This window comes from Magnolia sinica, chromosome 5 (genome assembly GCF_029962835.1).
Source record: "Magnolia sinica isolate HGM2019 chromosome 5, MsV1, whole genome shotgun sequence".
NCBI classification, from domain to species: domain Eukaryota; kingdom Viridiplantae; phylum Streptophyta; class Magnoliopsida; order Magnoliales; family Magnoliaceae; genus Magnolia; species Magnolia sinica.
Window position 1 is genome coordinate 111,602,850 of NC_080577.1, and position 26,386 is coordinate 111,629,235.

The 26,386-nt window shown below is 40.2% G+C and overlaps 1 protein-coding gene across 4 annotated transcripts in view; it reads right to left on the minus strand.

The window, feature by feature from the left end:
- Positions 1–26,001, minus strand: part of LOC131246715 (actin-related protein 2) — a 38,103-nt gene extending 12,102 nt beyond the window's left edge. For 2 of the 4 annotated variants that reach the window (XM_058247067.1, XM_058247068.1), the window contains exons 1-9: positions 19,088–19,245; positions 13,216–13,326; positions 12,424–12,558; positions 12,252–12,323; positions 12,037–12,115; positions 11,757–11,806; positions 9,252–9,355; positions 9,071–9,139; positions 8,920–8,983 (exon numbers count right to left, since the gene is read on the minus strand). In XM_058247067.1, coding sequence (XP_058103050.1) covers positions 8,920–8,983; positions 9,071–9,139; positions 9,252–9,355; positions 11,757–11,806; positions 12,037–12,115; positions 12,252–12,323; positions 12,424–12,558; positions 13,216–13,326; positions 19,088–19,129 — 726 coding nt within the window. In that variant the 5' untranslated portion in view covers positions 19,130–19,245. Of the gene's footprint in view, positions 1–8,919; positions 8,984–9,070; positions 9,140–9,251; positions 9,356–11,756; positions 11,807–12,036; positions 12,116–12,251; positions 12,324–12,423; positions 12,559–13,215; positions 13,327–19,087; positions 19,246–25,895 lie in introns of those variants that run through there. The other 2 variants (XM_058247066.1, XM_058247065.1) reach the window with 2 other exon arrangements.
- Positions 26,002–26,386: the final 385 nt, after the last annotated feature.

Here is a 26,386-nt window from a genome sequence, read left to right on the forward strand (position 1 = left end):
ACAAATGTGCTTCATATGTATGACTATAACTTACATATTGTATGTGCTCCTTGCACTTTTTCTAGAGATATTATCAGCCAGGTTTTTCTCAACTGACAGACAGAGTGGAGATACCTCGTTTCAACACTTGAGGTCTTGGTATCGATCCCTAGTGGGGGTGGCTAACATGGAGTGTGTGTACTGACATGGGTGTGTACTAACAAGCTAACCCTCAAAAAAAAAAAAAAAAAAAAAAAAAAAGGGGAGGAAAAAAAAGGGCCAGGTTTTGAAACTTTGCTTCAGATTCAGATAGGGATACTAAAATTAAATTATTGAGAAGAAATGTGATGTTGTGGCTGCAGTTTCTAGCAAAAGATCTCACATTAGTTCTGGGCCATATGTATCATGTCTGATTAATGTATTGCTGCATATGTGCTGGTGGCATCTATCTTGGGATTTCCTATCACCCTCTGTCTCACTGAGGTTATTGTCTCACACTTTCATGTCTTTTATGGCAATTACGGGAACTGGCATGTGCAACGCACGTATAGAGAGAGGATGGGATAGGAAACAGTAGGAGATATCGGAAAGGTGGGACAAAAAATGGGAGACGTTGTAGCAAAAGAGAGGGCCACACGAGTAAAAAGTGATGAGATGGACAGAGAGAGAGAGAGAGAGAGAAATTTAGGGCAACAAGAGAAGTGTTGTTAGTTCAAAAGACTAACACACATGACATATATATACTGACTTAAGATAAACATATAATACTCCACAGGAGTATATGGATAACACACACACAATTACATATATTTTCCTGCACACCCCTCAAGTTGGAGCGTGGATATTGATCATGCCCTACTTGGAACACATACGAAGAAGATGATGAGGATCAACATGGGCCACCACTCTCCCTGAAACACAACATGGTGGTATGCAAGATCTTCAATTGTTGCTTGTCAGTAAAATGCAAACTGAGCTTTTGTCGTCCATTGAGTCTCCTCTTCAAAGATAAGGCCATAACCAAACTCGGCAACCATCAAGCCACCAAACTACCATTCACATTCAAAATCCTCTTAAAGATACGTGCAGCATTGCAGAACAAGTGAATATACAAGATTCACAATGGTTGAGAGGGGTATTACTCCCACAATGGCAAGTGAAGACACACGTGCAACATTGCACAGTATGTGAGTGAACTAAGCCCACAAATGATAATAGAGGTCTAATAAAGGAAAAAAGGATGACCATAGAAAGAAGGCTCCATTGCTTCTAAAAAACCTCCGTGTCAAGTTGGGTCAAGCATTACATCAAACAGTTTGTGTGCATACCATCTCTAAGCACGAAAGGAGAACACTAACTACACAATTACCAATCCTCAACATGAATCAACATCTCATTTCACAGCATCACAACATTAGAACATAAAGACACAAGGAAATTTCAGCAAAAAACAAAACAAGGGTCATATGGCACTCATTGCTCATAGAAAAACATCATAGCGCCCCCCATATCTTGATGAAATTTTAGGATTCTTGTTTTGGTGATTGCTAATGATCAACCACACCCAATTCGTGTGACAAATTTGCCCAAAATTCCCTCAGAAAAGCAGCACAACAAGAAAACAGAAATCTAAATTTTTCCTGACTTCTCTCTTCTCGCTTAAACATCACAAAAAACTAATAAAAAAATTGCAGTAAAATCACCAAGATTCTTCTAAAATCATTACCTTACAAATCTCATACTTTTCTACTTCAAAGGACTACCTAGTTGTACCGTGTTGTTGTCACCCGTATGACTGGATGATGTGAGCCCCACAATCGTAGATTGTGATGATGTCCATACACCTACTCTGACACCAAGTAGAAAGTGATGAGATGGAGAGATGGGGGGGAGAGAGAGACGAAAAGAGAAGGAAGAGAAATTTATGGCAACAAGAGAAGTGTTGTGTGTTAGTACATGCACACACCGTGCATGCATGCACACCCACACACACACAAATACTAACTTGAGAGCCATATAATGCTACACAAGAATACATGGATAACACACACACACACACACAATTACAAATATTTTCCTACAACAGAGAGAGAAGGGTTTTGATGGTTTCAATGATGTGGATGCCCCATCTCCACTGTCTTCCTATGTTGTGGCCCACTAACGTCCCAACGTGAGCCAGTACAACAGTACAAGTGTGAATATCACATAGACACCACAATGGGCCCCACAGAGCCTTTGTTGCACAATCTCCCTACTACTATGCTCTGTGCAGGCTATATGCATAGAGAAGTTTGAGCAGGCTACTCACATTCAAGAATAGAAAAGATGCAGGCAAAATCTAAGCCTTTGCAGGCTTTTTGCAAGTGACATTTGAACCGTACACCTGACAATAGCCACATTTTTCAGTTCCCAAAATACCCCTGACTTCATTTTTGTTGTCCCATTTCTTTTAATATTAAAAGTTTTCCGCCCTATGAAACTAATTTGCAGAGCAAAATGTCCAAAAGTTGCTCGCATTATATGCAGCATAGATGAATGCAGGATCTATAACTTTAAGCTTTTTTACAACAAAACATCTAACCGTTTCTTGTTCTTACAAGCCAATCTACTCTCTGAATATTGGAGCTTTAGGTTCATTGAGCCAAATGCTATTATAAGACCTTTTTACTTATTAGTCAGCTCAACTAACCATCTCTATGGTTTCTCAAACAGAAATGCCCTCACATTGACACCTGTTTGCTGACACGTGAGCAATGTTTGTAATCAGTTTCCACCTATTAGAAAGCCACAGACATTCAAAGCTTCTGATCACTGTTAAAACAGTTGCTAGTGAATAGATAAAGGGCACGGTTCTTCCAACTGGAATAAGAAATGCACACTAGAACGATCCAATGTGTACTATCACGTGGTTTAGTTTCTTCAATAGGAGATTCACAAACTACCACCAAGCAGCAGTCTCATCAGCACCATGTGATCAAGAGGAAGCTAGGCATAGTTTAATGATCACCTTCAAAAGCAGGCAGGTTTTGGGGAGAGAGTCTATATATCTGGGGACTGCTTCCTATCTCTAGCAATCAAGAAAGCCTGCTGGCCTTGCATTCTTTCCGATCCATATGCACATTCTGGCTGTTTCGATGCAATTACCTCTAAATAGAAAAAGAAGTGGCTAGTGTGATGAGTGAAGCAGTTTCTAAGGTCAACTTCTTGAGTCTTGACTGCCATCCCGTTGAAGTTTGAGTAAAAAAACACATCAAACAATTGCAAAGTTTGGTAGAAGTAGATGAAGGATGAACTAAATCAAAATGCTATCCCAGTGATGCGGACATCAATGGTGCACCATTTAGAGTGTACCAGAGGAGGAGGCGTTGCCGACAGATTACCAGAACGGAGGAGTTGATGTGGATAGACGTTGGATCCATCAGACCCATTTTTTGATGCGCTACGAGTGCAGGAGCGACATGACCGCACCCTGACCATAGATCCATGGGTCGGATTTCACACCCTACCACACGGGTGTTTTAGTTTTCGGCCTTCTTTTTTTTTTGTTCTTTTCTTTATTTCAGGGGCTTTATTGCACTTTCTTCACTTTTCTTATTTTTTTCTAATTTTCTTGTTTTCAGGAGCTACTTTTTCCATAGCTTATATATATGTTGTGAGAAACCTTATTTTCATTATTATTGAATGAATAGAAATTCGTCTCTTTTCTTCCTCTTTATTTAATAAATTAAGGTTTCAAGATTGGCCCTTGGGTGTTGAGGATTCTACCCCCATTTCAGGTTTCCCTCTTTCTAAGATCTTCGAGGTGCAGGAAAAGGTAAGAATCATCCTCATTTTCTTTTGACGACAAAAGGACCTATACTTTCTTCATCTCGAACCCCTCATCCTTCACCCCTTTTGTTCCTCTCTAGATATCTCCTTTCTAGTTCGAACGGAAAAGAGGGATGGATAGTCAGTAGAATCAGATCCAAGCTTAATTGTGGACTAACTTATGCTAGATCTGGGATATCCTCATATCCCAAGGCCCTCCATTTTTACTGTTTACGTGATCTTATGCTAAGGGGCATGATCCTGACGGAAATACCTCATCTTTGTGTTGAGATTTACCTAATCCCTTTGATTGGAAACAGTTAGTTAATTGGTGTATTTATTTGAATATTCTTTAACCTGATTATACATGCATCTAGGGTTAGGTCATCACATGCCCTGCAATACCTAGCTTCAGAAATTTTTATTTTATTTTATTTTTAAAGGCCTCTCAACTATTCTGCCAGATTCAAGCCATCTAAATTAGCATATTCAAGCAAATCTATCCACTTTCTGACTGTCATTCCATTGCAACTGCCTATTCTCTTAGAAGATGTGGTTCAGGTGTGAGCAAGTGAACAAAATAAAAGCATCTCAAAGGAGACAACGTCTCCCACATGGACTGGAAACAGATTAACAATAAGCCCACTACAGAACAAGACATCGACAAAGCCAACAGACTACACCCCACCAAACATTGGCATATTATTTTGAAGTAAGAAAAATCCTTGACAAAAGCAATTTATGCAGGAAAAGGGAGAAGAATAAAGAAACCACATAAAGTTAAGAGTAAGGTGGGGTCAATATATAAATGCTCCCTTTGCACAGACAATGCGAAAACAACATATTGTAAGGAATGAAACTGTGCATAGTCCTGATTCATCAGTAAACAGTTGTCAATTACATTACCACTATCACGCATGAATGCAAATATTGCAACCAATCACATGTTCAGGTCAAATAAAGGCAGCAACAACCAGTTGCTTCCATCAGATTGAATTTATTAACTATGATTTTAAGGATAGAAGGAAGCATGAATGAGAAAGTTTCTCATTCACGGGGGGAGGAGGAGGGCAGAACTCAATGGTATATTGATTGGCATTTAATGACAGACGAAAGGTTGCAACTATAGCAACAATAAAAATTGGCTTCATATAAATAGTAGATCACCAAAATGAGAGATATAGAGAAGTTGCACCGGAACTAAGGTGATGAGGACATCGTGCACACGCACGCCGGCACACCACCACCCCTACGCACTTACGTAAGCAGAAGGAGGACCCCACCATCGATCTGGCTTGATGACGACGTCCAGGGAGGGTCGCCTAGCTAGAAGACAAGTTTTGGTTCAGAAAAGTGGCCCGATAGTCAAGAAAAGCCCACCATGGGATCTCATGATCGTGGCCCACTTGTCGGATTGGTTTTATATTTTAGGTTGTGCTTATTGTTATTATTTAGAACATCATGAACGCTTTAGATTTTCTTGTTTGGTTTTTATTTTAGTTTACTTCAACGCCAAGTAATAGGTGTCGCACAGGGTGCGAGTTTTTGGGTATAGGGTTATCCCTATAAATAGGCACCCCTTGTAGTTCTTTTCATTCATTGAAGTTAATAAAAAAATTCCTGCTTTATTTTTCTGCTCTCTTCGTGAGTTGTGGAAGAATTCAAAAGTGGGTGCGAAGCCCTCCCTTTTCGAAGGGCTAACTACCGTGGTGCGAAGCCACATCGATCCCAATTCACCTCCATCTTCCATCATCTTTTTTTCCATCTTCCCCCACCATCCGTACTTTGAATTTGCCCTTTTGTTGCATCATATTTCTTCATTGAAGCAGGTTTCCAGATTTCGGCCCGTAGGCAAGCTGAAACTTCGGTGGAGCACCACGCACAAACCGTACATCGGATCGAGCTGAGATTTGGAGGTTTTGGAGTCCATCCCTGGCCGACCAGGGCCAAGGTGGCCTTTTTCTGAATAGTGGGCCCCACACACGTACGGCCGGGATTACACGCATGTCCATCTGGGCCATTATTGCTGTCCACACGCGGGATCATCTTTTGGCTCAGGTTTTTATCCTCTTTTATCCTCTCATAGCCGTTTTTTATTATGAATTCTAACCCTATATTACATGATCCCTAATTGATTTGCCCATTTTTATCACCTTAGGGTTCCTTGAATTGAAATTAGGGAATCCCTTAGATTAGGGACTGATTTTTATGCATGAGTAGTTGATTTTATTTCCCTTTGACATTGTTTGACTTATAATTTTATTGGTCCAGTCCTAGCCTGTGTCGGCTTGGACCCGCATAGATTCCCCTTTAATTGAATGTTTGAATTTTCATGTGGGATGTGGAATTTGTGTGATTGTTTCTGAATTGGTGTGATCCAAGCCTGCAATCTTGCATATCATATTTAAATTCACGTCCTGCGTCATAGGGGAGGCAACGGGCCAGGTTTGGGCCGGATCAGGCTAAGCCTAGGCCCAAACTGGCACTTAAGACCCAAGGCCCAAGCCCAAAAAAATTGGTTAAACCCAAGCTGAAATTAATCAACCCCTATTTCCCACTTGAATCTTCATAATCTATCTATTGATCAAGTGGGCCACACATGCAGAAAGAAATAGACATTTTAGAGGAATGAAACCTATGGCCTACAGTCAAGGCGGATGGATCGCCTAACTGAGAATTGGAGTGCCATATTTGTAAGATATAACACATGTACATATAAAGTCAAGTCAGGCTAAAATGACTTGAGCCCAAGCCTGACCGGAAAATTGATTGAGCCATGCATGCAAGGCGTAAGCCCAACGCAAAGCCAGGTCGGGCTAGTTGGGTCAAGTGGGCCACCCGGCCCATTGCCACCCTTACTAGGAACTCAACCTGGAAAACATGAAGTAAATAAATACACAAAGTCATTCACTAAAATAATGATTGGCATTAAATTTTAGATGAAAGGCTTTCCAGTCACAACATAGATAATTTTAGCTTGATAAAATCAGTAGATCGCCAAATGAGAGACACAAAGCGGCTGAAGACATGCAACATGCAAGCAGATAAATAGATATAAAAAGGAATCCACCTTGAAACTAAGGGCTTGTTTGGCATCTCTACTCTAGTTCAATAAGAGCTACTCCAATAAGCTCTTTTTGTTCTAACTCTTGTTTTAATCACTTTTTCAAGTCCAAAAAAGCTCTTATTTAAAATAAGCACGTTTAGCAAAACATTTAAATAATAAGGGCTTTTTTAGGGGGTAGTTGACGTCATGTTTAAAGATTACAACAACTCTATCATAACTATTAGAGCAATCCAAATGGTTGTTTTGGTGGATCTTACCATAGATGAACTATGCCCCAAATGGCAAAAGAATAGATGACTACAATCTACATATTTTAATACATTTGGGCCTTCCATTATGTCATAAATTAGATGTGGATCAACCATCATATGAAGCCCACCTTTGATGTGGGCCATCCATTGTGTAAGTCAAACCTTCATAGTGGGCCGTCCATCATACAAGGGCGGGGCCCCTCAACATCCACTACCCATCACATGGAGTCCACATTTGATGTGTCCATAGTGTGGGTCCTACCTTCGACGTGGATTGTCCATCATGCAGGGCCCACTTTTGATATCCACCATTCATCGTGTGGGGCAGCCCTTCTATGTGGATCATCCATCACGTGGCCCAGTTTGGATATGGGTCATCCATCATGTGAGACATTGGATGTGGACCGTCCATTAAGTGGGGCCGACTTGATGTGGACTGTCCAGAGGGGTCACGCTTTGATGTGGGCCATCCATCATGTGAAGCCCACTCTATCCATTATGTGGGCCCACCTTGATGTGGACAATTCACTGTGTGGGGCCTCACCTTCGATATGGGTCATTCATCATGTGGGCCCACCTTTGATGTCAATCAACCATCATGTAGGCCCACCTTCAATGACCACCATCCATCATGTGCGTCCCACTTTTGATGTGGACTGCCCATCAAATGGGACCCACTTGATGTGCATGTTCCATCATGTTGGGCCACACTGATGCGGGTCATCTACATGTGGGGCCCAGCTTTGATGTGAATAGTTCATTATGTGGGCCCACCTTGATGTGGGCCCATGTTCAATATGAGTCGTTCATCATGAGTGGCCCACCTTTGATGTCCACCATCCATCATGTGGGTCCCACCTTTGTTGTAGACCATCTATCATGTGGAGCCCACTTGATTTGGATAGTCCATCATGTGGGACCCACCTTTGATGTCCACCATCCATCATATAGGTCCCACCTTTGCTGTGGACCGTCCATCATGTGAGGCCCAACCTTCGATATGGGTCATTCATCATGTGGGCCCACCTTTAATGTCAACCTTCCATCATGTGGTCCCACATTCAATGTCCACCATCCATCATGTGGGCCCCACCTTTGATATGGACCATCCATCAGGTAGGGCTTGCTTGGTGTGGATCGACCATCATGTGGGCCACACTTTAATGTAGGCCATCTATCATGTGGGGCTCACCTTTGATGTGACCGTGCATTATGTGGGCCCACCTTTGATGTGGACCATTCATCATGTGGGGCCCACCTTCAAAATGGGTAATTTATCATGTGGGCCTTCCTCAAAGAAATTGTAAAGAGAAGAGAAGAGGGTAAGATGAAAATTACTTTGAAAGTTTAAGGACAAACTTGTCTAAAAATTAGTCCAAGGTGTCTACCCACTTAAGCCAAATAAGCTCCGTTTCAAAAAGTAACCCCTCCTCAACTTATAAAATCGAAGTTTATTTGCTACTTTCTAAACAAATAAGCACTCTGATTAGACTTTTACCAAACATTCTAAAAGCTTTTTTGTTTTAGAAATAAGCCAATAAGCTCTTATTTGTAGAGATGCCAAACGTCCCCGCATGCTAACTCAATACACTTTTAATAAACGATTGTGATTGCATTTCCTAAAACTGACGAAACGGGAAAAAGAAAAAGAAAATCAAAGAATTTCCAGCAGCAGCATCAGATATGTTTTTGTATATGCCAATGAGTATGCAAAATTATTTTACAATTAAAAAATAAAAATAAAAATAAAAATAAATAAATAAATAAATAAGGAAGAAGAAGAGGAAAGAAAGAAAGAAAGAAAAGACAACTTACTGTGTAATTTTTAACAAGAATCGTAGTCTCCAGCCCCAATTGGTACTCGCGTTTGTAATCATAGCTATGATAAAATTAGTCTCATGATTAGGTGGCATCCCAAGAACTTCATGAAAAAAGACAGTATTTTCGGAGAGAAACAACAACTCACCTGATATAACATAGCTTCTCTTTGATTTCCCTAACAGTCTCAAAATCCGATGTCCTATTCATCGCGTACCTATAAAACACAATTATTAATGTTCCGTTTCTAAAACAAGAGAACTACCGAGCAAGAATAGCAGAACTTCCTATCAATTTCAAGGCTTATTCAATTGAGGATAGGTTCTCACCCTCTCCTTAGGAGTAGATCTACAAGGTAAGAAGTTATGTGCCTGCCAGCCACATTCATTCGCTTAGTTAGATGCGGGAATGAGTAGCCATCAACAACTGGCACCTGTATGAAGAGACACGGTAACACTTTGGTGAGGATTGATGCTGCAATCAGTTTTTTGGTTTGTGGTGATGGCAAGATTTATTTAGAGGTGGTCTCAAGTCCAACCAGTTGGACTGTAACTTATGGTCAACCTGAGGAAGAACTTCCAACCTATCATCTAAGTGCTACATCCCAGCTTCCAATAGGTTGGCCCCACCATGAGGATCAGATTGTGTAAAGTCAGCCCCAATCCACAGTCCACACATCAGGCGGCCTCAACATAGAAAACATTGTAGAGCCATTGAGAGATAACAAAACTATAAGCATGGTCTACTCAATGAGTGGATGTGGCTGAATTTTTGCACAAGATGATCCTCATGATGCAAATAACCTATTGGACAGGTCGGATGTTGTACAAACACAAAAGGTTGGAAGTTATCAACTGAGTGGACCTTAATTATGGTCCAAACAGTTCGACTTGAGACCTTCTCATTTATTTGTTGTGTTAGGTAAATGGTTAATGTCAATAATATGAATGCCAACTGAGATTTCCCTGTAGCAGTTCTCAAGTGAACATGTGACAGGATACCACTCATCCTGCGAGGTTACCAATATGGGGCCCAAAAATCAGGTTGGTTGGACAATCCTAAGCAATTGATTCAAGGTTTTGAAAAAATGACCACCGCTATGTTAGGGCATCATTCCTATCGAGCAGTTAGGATCATCCAATTGACCACATTTTTGGCCTAGAGCCATAGTCACATGACAACTGGTATTCATCTACAAACAAATGAACTCATGATCCACCTAACGGACTTGAACCCAACTCCACACTATGATGGTAATGCTTTTTCTCTCCCTCTCGATAGATAAGCTACAGTTGAGCAACAGTGAGTGCTTACAACCGTTCGATGGATAGACTCAAAACCAAGAAGAAGAAAAGTCCCTGCTGCCACACTGATTGGCAGTCTGCTGATTTCGCTAATCAACTTCCCCAAAGGCTAAATCAAATATATAAGGCACTACTACATATATGTAGAGCCTAGGCAGAAGATGTGAAGAATGAAAACATGAAATATGTGGTAATTTTAAATCTATATTGTAAGGCAAATAGTGGGGGACATTTTTGCACCCGCAATTAGCTTGCAATAGAGGATAACTTTGTGTACTTAGGGGGCATGAAAAGACATTTTAAACAAAATTATAGGTATTTTAGGAATTAAAAAAATGTGTGTGCCTAACAAGCTGCAGTTAACTCTCGTGCTTGTTAGATGAGCTGGTAGAGACAGTGTAGTGTGCATAAGCGATCCAGGGTTCAATCCCTGGCAGTGTTGCCTTTCAAAAAAAAAAAAAAACCTACAGTTAAGATTTCACCCGTGGATGCTGCTCAACGGTTAAGATTCTACCTACTTCCTTCGCTTCTTTGAATACAAGCAGCCCACAGGGACTTCTACTCTTCTCCGTGTGTAGCCCGCATGAAGAGCAGATGGTGCGAACCATTATTTGAACAATAAATACAAAATATCAGCCCGATAACATACTCATATGGACCACAACAATAGGAATAATGCAATTGCTCCCAAAACCACTATGTTCAGATGGTGTGGCTCACTTGATTTTTTTTAATAAGCTGGATTTTGTATCTTCCCTTCATCCTGGTGAGTTAGACCTGATTAACGGGTTAGATGAAAGATGCACCATATGGTAGCCAACATACAAACCTATGATCAGCATCACATTCACACAGTTACATATGGTGTGGCCCTTTTGAGTTGTGTATCTAGCTGATTTTTTATCTCAAGACCTAACATCAAGTATAGAATTTGATGAGTGAAGTGGATTTTACACATAAAATATGGCTGGCCCTCACAGACTTGGGGTGTTTTACGCCCACGTAAGATGGGTGTTGTGGAGGCCTCCCATCTCCCTCTGCCTCTCTCAGTGTCTCTCCCTTCTCCTCTCTCCCCTTATTCTTTCAATCCCTCTTTGCTCCCCGTGCAATGCACGTGCCATGTCCCTAGTAAGCATACAAGGACTCCCAAAGCAAAAGCCAATTGAGAAGGTTTCAAGAATACATCATCCCTTCTGTTATGTAGCAAGTATTGCACAATGCCTATAATGTGATTTGTGATAACCGAGGAATAGAAGCGCAACCCAATCTGAGGACAAAACAATCACAATAGACAATTTCTTTTGTGGGTAAGATAGGAATGAAAACACGATTTCATTGTGATACTGAACACTCTCCAGTTGAGCTACAAGCTCAACCCAAAATAACACATGCAATAGGAAACTCTCTCAATAAGCATACCTCCATGCTGGAACTTTGATGTAGTTTCCAAAGAATGTTGCATTAAACCACACTCCCAATAAGTAATGACTCCATACCACATAATTTGATACAGTTGTCAAAATATCTTACCACATGGGTGACGCCATCTCCGGAGTCAATAACAAGGCCTGTTAGCAATCCTGTCAAGAAGTCAAGCATGCAGTGACTGGTGAGAGAGGGAATCAACATCAACCACGCAAAGAAAATTTTGACACTACAACAACAAGAGAAAAGCCACTGAAAGCACTTTTGGTTTTCATATCAACAGTTTTGAACATATATTAGAGACTGCTATTCAAAGAAGGGAAGAAAAGAAAAGAAAAGAAAAGAGGTCACAGTGCTACTTTGGTGAAAATGGCAATGGAAGCACCTTGAGCATACAATGTCAGAACAGCTTGGATTTGAATGAAGACGCCGGTGAAGTTGTACTTCTCAAACATGGTCTCGATCTGTTAACTTCAAGTCCAGGCTATAAGAACCAAGTTGAACAAATAATGGAATGCTATCTATGTGAAAACGTTCCTGACAAAAATGAAGCACATCTTTGCAAATGACTTCGGGTCAGCAATCTGAGGGACAACCCACCATTTTTTCACGGTTTTTTGAAGGATTGAGAGGCGGGTCTGTGAGTAAAATCTTACATTCTGTTGGGTCTATCTGTAACATGACAGAGTGCAAGTCAAAACCTATCAAAAGGCTGGGTCTAACAATATAAAAACAAGAGCTACATTGTAGATCAGAGTATTGAAAGAATTACTTTCAATTCATTGAAAAATGCATGGTCCCAGACATAGCCCATATCATCCCAGTTCTGCACAATTCCATTGTTAACAGGATAAGATATATCCAGATGATGCCGCAAGTCGGCACATGCTTCTCCCACAACAACATCCTGAATGAACAAAATAGCATGAGCATTTTCTTCAGCATTCATAAATTAAGCTGTAAGTATTCGTCACCATCTGCATCTTTAGAGACATCAAAGAACAAGTTTGAAAGATGCATTCCATTGTGTCTGACAATGGGGTGCATGGAAACTCATCCAAAATGGACATGGCACACATGTTTGTCAATCCAAACTGTCCAAACTGTGGGTCCCTTTGTAGATGGATCAAAATCTGTAAATCACACCGACCAATAAAACCTATTTGTCCCAATCACAACCATCAAATGGGATGATTAAAAAGAAGATAGTCAGCAGTCCAAATTAAAGGATAAAATCTGATGGCACCAATTATTTTAGCCATGTGACTTGAGGCAATGCTCCATCCAGAGTACGGCCTGATTTGCACAGCCTAGATTGACAGGCACACATGCCACATGTACAGTGGATTAGTCACCACCATTTAATATAGCACATGAAACAATGACCGAATTTTAGCCCTCTGTCGCCGCATATTTGTGGGCAGAAAAACTTGGGGATAATCTTTATTACTCATGCCGCTGAACATTGGAAACCTGGACTTTTTAGCCACCTTATCAAGAAGATATATAGCAATCTTTTAATCCAATGGTGGCACTAAGTGCAGTGAAATCATCAGAGCCTTACCTTCAACGTCTGTTCTGTGAGTGATTCTTCATAACGTAGCATGGGCCTTCCCACCACACATGGGAATACAGAGGTGGGAAAGTTCTCACCCGCAAAACCACATTTCACATACTGCATTGAATACAATAATAGTTTTGAAACTTCAAATATACCATACAATGAAAGTATAAAGTCTGTAAAAGAAAAATAAAAATAAAAAAATGAGTGTTCTAAAAAAGAAATGTACACAAGGAGTGAGAATTTTGTTCACAACAATGTCATGGATAACAAAAAGGTCTACAGCCCACAGCAGCATTATGTAATGTAAACTCAAACACATGAATAATGTCAACGGGTCTCTGTGAAAAACAACAAGAAGTAACGCAACAAAATTGAAGGTCAAGAACTATATGGTCTTCAAAGGCCTTAACACAAGGATATCCACAGTGTGCTCATGAGTTTAGTTTGTATGAGAGGAGACCCATGGTTTGGTGATACAGACCATTGGGCCTTTTGTTGATAAATCATGCCCTCATGATCTCCCAGATCTTAGCCGCCAATCTTGGGCCTTTTCTGAGTTGAATGTGGACCGTTGTTGTATTTCTTTTCTTAACAGACCATCAATTTAACAAGTTAACGAGGCACTTGTAGGAAGAGATCCCATGGTGTATCTTGTTTGCAGATGACATAGTTTTGATTGGCAAGCCAAGGGAGGGCGTAAACACAAAGCTAGATTTATGGAGGATGCTTTGGAATCTAAAGGATTTAAAATTAATCAGACTAAAAATAGTATATGAAGTGCAATTTCAGTAACAATATGAATGAAAACAAGAAATTAGTTAACATTGTTGGCGAGTAAGTTCCCAAAATGATCACTTTCAATATCTTGAGCAGATAATTAATGAGAGGGGAGAGATTGAGAAGAATGTAAACTACAGAATTCAAGCTGCGGAGAAGAATTGGAGATGTGGTTATGGAGTTTAATGTGATCATTGTGTACCACTCAAAGTGAAGAGGAGATTTTATAGTATAAGACGACCGATGTTTTACCGAATAGAAAGCTGGACAATTAAGGAATAACATGTTCATAGTATGAATTGAACAAGATGTTGAGAATTGAGATAGATGAGTGTCAGGATGAGAAAGGATAGAATTTGAAATGAATGCATTTGTGGGAACTTAGGAGTAGCACCAATAGGCAATAAGATGAGGGAAACTAAACTTAAATGCTTTGGTCATGCACAACAGCGACCAAGAACTGAGCCAGTTAGGAGTGAGTTGGTAGTTGGTACACATTGAAGGCTCTAAAAGGGCAAGGGGAAGGCCCAAAAGGACGTGGGTGGAGGTGGTAAGAAAAGACTTGATGAACTATGGTCTAACTAAAGGCATGGCCCTTGATGGAGTGGAATGGTGCCGACCCCAATTAATTAGGATAAGGCTTAGATAATGATGATGAACGGACTGTCAATTTGTGGTGCATGAACTGAAAGGTTGGGATTGTCTAGTGAGGAGATCAGGTATATAATACTAATATTAATTGGGAACCCAATAGTCCCTAATAAGGTACTTGACCCAACCCAATTTTCAGATGCGTCTAAAATGGTGGAAAGGGATTTTTTTAAATGGGTCCAGTTTTAGGATCCAGATCCATTTAAATTGGGTCAGGTGCCTTGGTCACCCACAGATCCAGGTACCAGTTAAAAGATAGGCCTATGTTCACACCAAGCAAGCATTAACAAAAGAACACATAAAAACCCAGCATATCCACATATGCAATATTCATACACCGCTATGCAGTACAAGTACAAAAGTAAAAGAGGGATGACCGGCTACCCATGTGATTAAGATAAAAATATTACAACCACACATGCTAGTGTGGCAAACACGTGCATGATCCATCCATTCATCAGGCACCCCCATCCCCTTGGGCCTAAAAGACAAGCTTGTCTAGCCATTAGGTGAGCCACATTTGCATGTTGAACATGGACATTTGGTCGAACTTTCATAAGAGCCCATTTTTTCTTTCGTAACATACAGCCTACTTGATGAGGAGAGCAGCCTGGCTTTTGTGCCAATCCTAAACAAAGTGATCTGCCTAATGGACAGCCCAAATCTTGCACGTGTGTCCTCAATTGAGAATCCGATCCTATGCGAACTTCGATTGGAGTATACAAGTAACACAATATTGATCACCACCACCAAGCCCAATCTCAATCGCATGCCATTTTAACACACTTGATTAAAGAAGCGCTATACAATGGTCGGACAGAATGGCGTACGGTACCATTCAGGTTTTCATTTTGCACAAGTGGGGGCAAGTAGCTCCCATGGTTTAGTGATTCAAAGTTTTATATTATGAGGTTTGTATGGCTCATGCACCAATAGCATAAGAAGTCATGTCACTCATCCAACTAACAAAATTAATGAATGAACGTAAGAATACCAGCAAGCAGGCATCCAACTAGCAGATAGAAAGCCCAAGTCAATCCTGTTTTCATAAACCACGGGTTGGACTGTGGATCAGTGGATCAATCTGTCTATATAGATTGGGGCCAAGTCATTTGCAATCACAAACCTCTAGCCGTTCTTAACTACTTGTTTTGAAAAACTCCACCAGCAAGCTGGCATCATGCCAGCAGATAGCCCGAGTCAATCCAGTTTTAATAAACCACGGGATGGAATCCAGCTCGGTGGGTCAATCTGTCTGTATATGGTGGCGATAAGTCATTTGCAATCACAGATCTCTATCTAACTGCTCCACAAGTACTTGTTTCAAAGAACTCCACCAGCAAGCAGGCATTCAACTAGCAGATAGAATCATAGAAAGCCCAAGTCAATCCAGTTTTTATGAACCACAGGTTGGAATGCAGGTCAGTGGATCAATCCATCTGTATACAGTGAGGATATGTCATTTGCAATCACAAACGTCTATCTAACCATCCAAAACTATTTGTTTATGTTCCAGGATTTCATAATGAGTTTCTCCATTGAGACTACCTCATCAACCTTCCCCAGCTTTCTACCTGCGTGAAATAGTCTAATTTGTTCTAATTAATGATCTAAACGAGTCGCACATGCACACTAGTACATGAGGGAAAACTCAGACTAACTCATCCACTCCAGCTTCTTGCTTGTGAAATCCTACCTTCTGGAGCAGAGGAAGCATGGTACTTCTTTAGTGTTGGTTCATGGCAGAGCAAGCGTCCCTCAGTTTTCTAAAAATCCCAAAGAGTAGAAGAATCCCAAAATTCATTAAGTCTCTTTACCATATAAGGGCCTGTTTGGATGCCTGTAAGTTCTTTTAAGTTGTAAGTGACTTACCTGTAAGTCACTTACAAGTGAAAGTTATTTACAGGTAACCTGTTTGGATGTAAGTTGTAAGTCACTTACAGGTAAGTTAGTTTTTTTGTTTGGATAACCTATAAGGTACTTACAGGTAGAAACTTATATATTTACATTAAGCAGAGCTTAGATTAGAAAATTGTTCTAAAATGTTATAATCATATAAAAAAACATGGGATCAGATATGTTATTTTGTTAAGCCCATCAAGATGAATATTTGAGATAATTATTAAGATAAATCAATCATCACGTGGGCTATAAAAGTGGGCCCATGAATTCAAAATATCTATAATATGGAGTAATAACTCAATTTAAACATTGAGAATAAACTTCCTCAGTTAAAAACTCAGCAACACAAACAAGGTGGGCCTAAAATCCCTGATGGAGAAATGGTTGGGCGGAGTGGATATATAACACATCATCAAGGTGGGCCCACGGTAGGGGTAACACCCACTACTGTGTTACCAGTGATGCAATCAGACTACATACTGAATTGCTGGTTTACTTTATCACACAAAGTAAATTCAGTTGGGCCCACTATAAATGTATATGGTTTATTCAATCAGTCTATCCATTTTTTTCATCTATGTGCAAAGGTGGAGCCATAAAATTAAGCATATCCAAAGCTCAAGTGGACCATATCACAAGAAGCTGTGTAAAATATTGATTTAGACGGTTGAAACCTTTCTAGTGCCCATAGTGATCTTTATTTGTCATCCAACATGTTCATGAGATCACAAAGACCTGGATGAGGGGAAAAAAAATCAGCTTGATCCATAACTTATGTGGCACCCCAGAAATTTTCAACGGTATACACTCAATTCACATTATTTCCTGTGGTGTGGTCCACTTGATCTTTGGATATAGCTAATTTTTAAGATCAGAATTTAAAATTAAGTATTAAAATGGATGGACAGTGTGGATCAAATACATATATCATGTTGGATCCCACAAAGTTTACGCATTACTCACCACTCAATCCCTTCCATGCTCAGCCGCCGCGGGGAGAGTTTTCTTGAGAACTTTTTGACAACGCATCGTACATGAACGTGATGCAGAACCCCATGAAACCCAGTGACCCGACTTTTACTTTTATCTAAAACATTGGTGGGCCATGACAAAAGAAAACATTTTCATTCCATGATTTGCATCTCTCTTTTATATGGCCCACCAGAGTTTTAAATCAGGGTGCTCGTTGAGTAACGTCAAGCCACTACCGTTTTCAAAGAGAAAAAAAGGGGAGAAACCGTACCGTTCTAGGAGGAGAAGAGACGGAAGGCGGAAATTGCAGAGGGAGATTGCAGAGAGGGAAAGAGAGAAACAGGGTTGATGAAACCCTACCGTTCCAGGAGGGGAAGAGACGGAAGGCGGTAATTGCAGAAAGAGATTGCAGAGAGGGAGGGAGAGAGATTGCAGAGACGGAGAGAGATTGCAGAGAGGGAGGGAGGGAGGAGGAGAGAGCTTGCAGAGAGGGAGGAGGAGAGGATGGAGAGACGAAATCTTCAATCCCCTTTGGTGCATTTCTCCCTCTTCCCCTCTTTTTTAAAATCCGACCGTTGAGCCTGTGACTTACAGGGAAGTGACTTCTCATCCCCACCCCCTGCAGTTTTTTGGTAGATTTGCCTGTAAGTGACTTACAAGTTGTAAGTTACAGGTGATTTTTCTCCCCCAAACACCACCTGTAAGTGACTTCCCTGTAAGTAACTTCCCACTTACCCAACTTACAGGCATCCAAACAGGCCCTTAGGGGTGGAGAAATATAAGGTTAGGAGGCATAAATGAACGGTTCACGTTCACACTGAGAGAAGAGGTTCTACGGCTGGGATCTTCTAATTTGGCCTTCTTTTTACATTTATTGCATTGGCCATCTGCAGTGGGGTCCATCATATCAACAGTTTCAAATTGAACCATGGGCCCCACCCGTACAAACTGAAAACCTGAACAGCACTCTACAACCTTTCAGCCCGAGCATTGTCCCACTTGGGTGGGCATTGTTCTAAAAACAAATTGAATTGTTACCATGGTCATATCATCAAACAAATAGAAAATTATACACGCGAACATCGAATTATTCAGGACTTTCGTTTCAGAACTATTATCAAGACCACCAAACCAGCATCGATCAGATGTTGAATTCCCCATGTTCGATCGAATTCCAATTTTCGTTCAGACAAATGAAACGTATTGGAAATTTCAGTTGCCAAACAAAGGTGAATAAGATTTTTATTTTACTTATTTCTTTTCTTTTTTTTTTCTTGTAATGCAGATTAGATGTTCTTATTTCAACCAAATCGGATAATACTCGTGAGTTGATCCAAAACTGATCGCGGAATTACGAGAAACATAAAATGAATCGATATCAGAATTATACGGAATAAATGAATAAAAGGAAAAGGGGGATGTGGGCTTCAATCGGAGACGTTAATTAGAAAATACAAGCCAATTGGATGATGCGGATCGAATCAGTGACAGAATTCGTGTAATTTGTGCGATTGATCTATGATTTCAAAATGCATCTATATGGATAGAGAGTGAGAGAGAGAGAAATTACGCCCGTGCCATTGTCGCAGACGACGACATTCCCGTTCTCCATCCGCGCTGCTGCTGATTGCTGCTCTTAGCCTCTCTCTCTCTTTCTCAAGCACGGGGGTGTGCGTATGGCGCACGTTGCGTATATTAGAATCCCGACACGCGAAGTGCATTTCGCACCCATGCGCTCGGAATCGAATCGGGTGGGAAGCGGATTGGCTGGTGTACCACACACCAGCTACATAGCTTATGTATTGACGTCAGCAAGATCTGTGGGTCCCATAAAGCGGTATGTTTTATATCCAAACCGTCCATCCATTTTTAGAGCCCGTCTTAAGGCCTGATCCTGAAAATAAGATATATCTAAATATCAAGTGGACCACACTGTAAAAAGCAGTGGGGGATTGAACGTCTACCATTGAAATACTTTTGGGGGTCCTAGATATTTTGGATCAATATGATATTTTTTTTTACTCTTCATCCGGGCCTTTGTGACCTTATTAACAGATTAGATGGAAAATAATTATGTTGGGCTGACCAATGTTTTAACGGTGAAAATCATTATTCCCACTGCTATTCATGGTACGGTCCATTTGAGATTTTGATATAATTAATATTTTGGCTTAAGCTCTAAAATGGTCTTGAAGAATGGATGAACGGTGTGGATATAATAAATACGTTATTGTGGGCCCATTAACTTTAAAGTTCCTTTGAAGCGTTCGTACAACTCGGAGCTCGAGGAGCGTCAGCGGTCGTCTTCGCACGGCACGTAACTACACCACCTATATAGCTGATGGTACACCAGCCAATCCGCTTCCGATCGTTGCTGCCGACAGTGGGACCCCGATGTATTAACCAGATTCTCTGTGACACACCGAGCTGTATACGAACCGAGTTAGCTCGGTTAACTCGCTCGACTTGACTCGAAAAGGCCCGATTCAACTTGGTTTGAAACTGAGTTCAAGTCAAGCCAAGCGATTTCATTCTGAGCTCAAAAAGAAAAATCAATGAGTTCGAGCTAGCCCCGGCTCGACTCAACTCGGATCGATCCTCGATCTTGACTCAAACTCGGATCGAACTAGTGTGCTCGATTATTTTGATAGTGATATTGCTCACCAAGTATTTGATAAAATGACCCAATGAAGTGTGTTGGTGGTGAGAAAGGTATGGATGTGAAACAAATACCCTTTGTATTTTGATTTTCACCGTGTTTTGATGAAATACATGTAAAATGTTGTTATTGTTTTGCATTGTTGCATGTGGAATATAACAACTCTAAATTTTGGTATATTATTAAAAAACTAAATTAAATATTTAAAGATTTTATTTTTAAATAAAAAATAAAAACAAGTCAATAGTTAAGTTGGTAGTGAAATTCTTAGTTGAGAGAGAGGTTTAGGGATCGATTCTTGAAGTGGTAATAATAAATTTTTTATTAAATATCATAAAAAAATTCAAATTCAAGATAAGGGAGGATGTGCTCATCCTATCTTATGAGAATTTTCTTCAAAAGAGATACGGAAAGTTTTTATATTAAAAAAAAAAAAAGGAGATAGGAAGCCTAAAGTAAAAGGAAGAGGAAATTCTAAGAAGGCTCGATCAGGTAAGTTCTAATCGTTAGATCTTTTTAACTTTTTATTATGTTGTTAATTTCTTCTTAATCTATACAATGGATGGCGTGGATCATCCACACCATCATTGTATAGGTGTGTAGAGTCAATTTTAATAAAGTGATGTTTTTATGATTTTGGTCTAATTAGTAATATTTTAGGAATAAATTAAATGGATGGAATCTGATTGTGCTAAGATAGATCTGTACGGATCATATGATCCTTAAGGCCAAAATATACAAGGGCCATAATTTTTAGATCAATCTAACAATCAGATAGGCCACATTAGTCAGATCTAAAAGTGTCTAATAAAAGAATCTTAAATTTTTGCGCAAATGCTAGTATCACTTGGTTTAGAAGGTCGAGATGGGCCATCAGTGTATGTGTGGTTAGATCTACACCATCCATTTAATGTGTAGAGGCAAAACATGATAATACCTCAAGAATCTGGATGATCCAATCATCCGGTGGGCCACCCCGATTAATTATTTGACATTCAATTTCAGGATCTTAAAAAGGAGAAAAAAATAGAATAGAAATTTTAATTATTTGATTATTTTGGATCTGGCCACCTAGACTTAACAGACCATCAATTTAACAAGTTAACTAGGCACTTGTAGGAAGAGATCCCATGGTGTCTCTTGTTTGCAGATGACATTAGTTTTGATTGACAAGCCAAGGGAGGGCGTAAACACAAAGCTAGATTTATGGAGGATGCTTTGGAATCTAAAGGATTTAAAATTAATCAGACTAAAAATAGTATATGAAGTGCAATTTCAGTAACAATATGAATGAAAACAAGAAATTAGTTAACATTGTTGGCAAGTAAGTTCCCAAAATGATCACTTTCAATATCTTGAGCAGATAATTAATGAGAGGGGAGAGATTGAGAAGAATGTAAACTACAGAATTCAAGCTGCGGAGAAGAATTGGAGATGTGGCTATGGAGTTTAATGTGATCATTGTGTACCACTCAAACAGAATGGAAATTGTATAGGATAGCTATAAGACTAGCCATGCTTTTTGGGATGGAATGTTGGGCAGTTAAGGAATAACATGTTCATAGGATGAGAATTGAACAAGATGTTGAGAATTGAGATAGATGAGTGTCAGGATGAGAAAGGATAGAATTTGAAATGAATGCATTTGTGGGAACTTAGGAGTAGCACCAATAGGCAATAAGATGAGGGAAACTAAACTTAAATGCTTTGGTCATGCACAACAGCGACCAAGAACTGAGCCAGTTAGGAGTGAGTTGGTAGTTGGTACACATTGAAGGCTCTAAAAGGGCAAGGGGAAGGCCCAAAAGGACGTGGGTGGAGGTGGTAAGAAAAGACTTGATGAACTATGGTCTAACTAAAGGCATGGCCCTTGATGGAGTGGAATGGTGCCGACCCCAATTAATTAGGATAAGGCTTAGATAATGATGATGAACAGACTGTCAATTTGTGGTGCATGAACTGAAAGGTTGGGATTGTCTAGTGAGGAGATTAGGTATATAATACTAATATTAATTGGGAACCCAATAGTCCCTAATAAGGTACTTGACCCAACCCAATTTTCAGATGCGTCTAAAATGGTGGAAAGGGATTTTTTTAAATGGGTCCAGTTTTAGGATCCAGATCCATTTAAATTGGGTCAGGTGCCTTGGTCACCCACAGATCCAGGTACCAGTTAAAAGATAGGCCTATGTTCACACCAAGCAAGCATTAACAAAAGAACACATAAAAACCCAGCATATCCACATATGCAATATTCATACACCGCTATGCAGTACAAGTACAAAAGTAAAAGAGGGATGACCGGCTACCCATGTGATTAAGATAAAAATATTACAACCACACATGCTAGTGTGGCAAACACGTGCATGATCCATCCATTCATCAGGCACCCCCATCCCCTTGGGCCTAAAAGACAAGCTTGTCTAGCCATTAGGTGAGCCACATTTGCATGCTGAACATGGACATTTGGTCGAACTTTCATAAGAGCCCATTTTTTCTTTCGTAACATACAGCCTACTTGATGAGGAGAGCAGCCTGGCTTTTGTGCCAATCCTAAACAAAGTGATCTGCCTAATGGACAGCCCAAATCTTGCACGTGTGTCCTCAATTGAGAATCTGATCCCATGCGAACTTCGATTGGAGTATACAAGTAACACAATATTGATCACCACCACCAAGCCCAATCTCAATCGCATGCCATTTTAACACACTTGATTAAAGAAGCGCTATACAATGGTCGGGACAGAATGGCGTACGGTACCATTCAGGTTTTCATTTTGCACAAGTGGGGGCAAGTAGCTCCCATGGTTTAGTGATTCAAAGTTTTATATTATGAGGTTTGTATGGCTCATGCACCAATAGCATAAGAAGTCATGTCACTCATCCAACTAACAAAATTAATGAATGAACGTAAGAATACCAGCAAGCAGGCATCCAACTAGCAGATAGAAAGCCCAAGTCAATCCTGTTTTCATAAACCACGGGTTGGACTGTGGATCAGTGGATCAATCTGTCTATATAGAGTGGGGCCAAGTCATTTGCAATCACAAACCTCTAGCCGTTCTTAACTACTTGTTTTGAAAAACTCCACCAGCAAGCTGGCATCATGCCAGCAGATAGCCCGAGTCAATCCAGTTTTAATAAACCACGGGATGGAATCCAGCTCGGTGGGTCAATCTGTCTGTATATGGTGGCGATAAGTCATTTGCAATCACAGATCTCTATCTAACTGCTCCACAAGTACTTGTTTCAAAGAACTCCACCAGCAAGCAGGCATTCAACTAGCAGATAGAATCATAGAAAGCCCAAGTCAATCCAGTTTTTATGAACCACAGGTTGGAATGCAGGTCAGTGGATCAATCCAACTGTATACAGTGAGGATATGTCATTTGCAATCACAAACCTCTATCTAACCGTCCAAAACTATTTGTTTATGTTCCAGGATTTCATAATGAGTTTCTCCATTGAGACTACCTCATCAACCTTCCCCAGCTTTCTACCTGCGTGAAATAGTCTAATTTGTTCTAATTAATGATCTAAACGAGTCGCACATGCACACTAGTACATGAGGGAAAACTCAGACTAACTCATCCACTCCAGGTTCTTGCTTGTGAAATCCTACCTTCTGGAGCAGAGGAAGCATGGTACTTCTTTAGTGTTGGTTCATGGCAGAGCAAGCGTCCCTCAGTTTTCTAAAAATCCCAAAGAGTAGAAGAATCCCAAAATTCATTAGGGCCTGTTTGGATGCCTGTAAGTTCTTTTAAGTTGTAAGTGACTTACCTGTAAGTGACTTACAGGTGAAAGTTACTTACAGGTAACCTGTTTGGATGTAAGTTGTAAGTCACTTACAGGTAAGTTACTTTTTCTGTTTGGATAACCTGTAACTTACTTATAGGTAGAAAGCTGTATATTCACATCGAGCATATCTTAGATTGGGGAATCGTTCTAAAATGTTATAATCATATAAAAAAACATGGGATCAAATATGTTATTTTGTTAAGCCCATCAAGATGAATATTTGAAATAATTATTAAGCTAAAACAATCATCAAGTGGGCTATAAAAGTGGGCCCACGAATTCAAAAAATCTATAATATGGAGTAATAACTCAATTTAAGCATTGAGAATAAATTTAAAAACATTAATAGAAAATATAGTGATTAAATTACTTGCATTCCAACTGTGCAATCTGATGTAATTTCCAAGGGCCAGCGCATCATCAATCCCACTCTATCATCAAAGTTTTTCCCATTCTCTAATGAGGAGTTTGATGCTCAGGATCTAAGAGATTCACAAACACTAATGTAGATCGTTAAATTACTTGCATTCTAACCGTGCAATCTAAGAGATTCACCAACACTGCGAGTACATCACAGGATCACCAACCACAGGCCACAGTGAGACCAACCAGATAAACGATCTACGGGATCACCAACCACAGGCCACAGTCCCTGACAGTTTCATGGGATGCTGCATCACATGGTCCGTTCGGATTAGAGGCCCATGACACGTGTGAAAAAAATACGTAGGTGCATATAAGTGACTGTTTGGATGCCGTCTATAATATGGAGTAATAACTCCCATTTTCAAAGGAGAAAAAAAGGGTAGATGAAACCCTACCGTTTTAGGAGGAGAAGAGACGGAAGGCAGTAACTGCAGCGAGAGATTGCAGAGACGGAGAGAGATTTGGTGGGTTGGTGCGTTTCTCCCTCTTCCCCTCTTTTTAAAAATCTGACCGTTGAGCCTGTAAGTGACTTACAGGGAAGTGACTTCCCACGCCCATCGCCCTGCAGTTTTTTGGTAGATTTGCCTGTAAGTGACTTACAGGTTGTAAGTTACTTACAGGTGATTTTTCTCCCCCAAACACCACCTGTAAGTAACTTCCCACTTACCCAACTTACAAGCATCCAAACAGGCCCTTAGGGGTGGAGAAATATAAGGTTAGGAGGCATGAATGAACGGTTCACGTTCACACTGAGAGAAGAGGTTCTACTGCTGTGATCTTCTAATTTGGCCTTCTTTTTACATTTATTGCATTGGCCATCTGCAGTGGGGTCCATCATATCAACAGTTTCAAATTGAACCATGGGCCCCACCCGTACAAACTGAAAACCTGAACAGAACTCTACAACCTTTCAGCCCGAGCATTGTCCCACTTGGGCATTGTTCTAAAAACAAATTGAATTGTTACCATGGTCATATCATCAAACAAATAGAAAATTATACACGCGAACATCGAATTATTCAGGACTTTCGTTTCAGAACTATTATCAAGACCACCAAACCAGCATCGATCAGATGTTGAATTCCCCATGTTCGATCAAATTCCAATTTTCGTTCAGACAAATGAAACGTATTGGAAATTTCAGTTGCCAAACAAAGGTGAATAAGATTTTTATTTTATTTATTTCTTTTTTCTTTTTTTTGTAATGCAGATTAGATGTTCTTATTTCAACCAAATCGGATAATACTCGTGAGTTGATCCAAAACTGATCGCGGAATTACGAGAAACATAAAATGAATCGATATCAGAATTATACGGAATAAATGAATAAAAGGAAAAGGGGGATGTGGGCTTCAATCGGAAACGTTAATTAGAAAATACAAGCCAATTGGATGATGCGGATCGAATCAGTGACAGAATTCGTGTAATTTGTGCGATTGATCTATGATTTCAAAATGCATCTATATGGACAGAGAGTGAGAGAGAGAGAAATTACGCCCGTGCCATTGTCGCAGACGACGACATTCCCGTTCTCCATCTGCGCTGCTGCTGATTGCTGCTCTTAGCCTCTCTCTCTCTTTCTCAAGCACGGGGGTGTGCGTATGGCGCACGTTGCGTATATTAGAATCCCGACACGCGAAGTGCATTTCGCACCCATGCGCTCGGAATCGGATCGGGTGGGAAGCGGATTGGCTGGTGTACCACACACCAGCTACATAGCTGATGTATTGACGTCAGCAAGATCTGTGGGTCCCATAAAGCGGTATGTTTTATATCCAAACCGTCCATCCATTTTAAGAGATCATCTTAAGTCTTGAGATAAAAAATATGATATATCTGACCATCAAGTGCACCGCACTAAAAAAAAAAGCAGCGGGGGATTGAACATCTACCATTGAAACCCTTTTAAGGGCCACGGAAGTTTTGGATCAATATGAAATTTGTTTTTCCTCTTCATCTAGGTCTTTGTTACCTTATTAACAGATT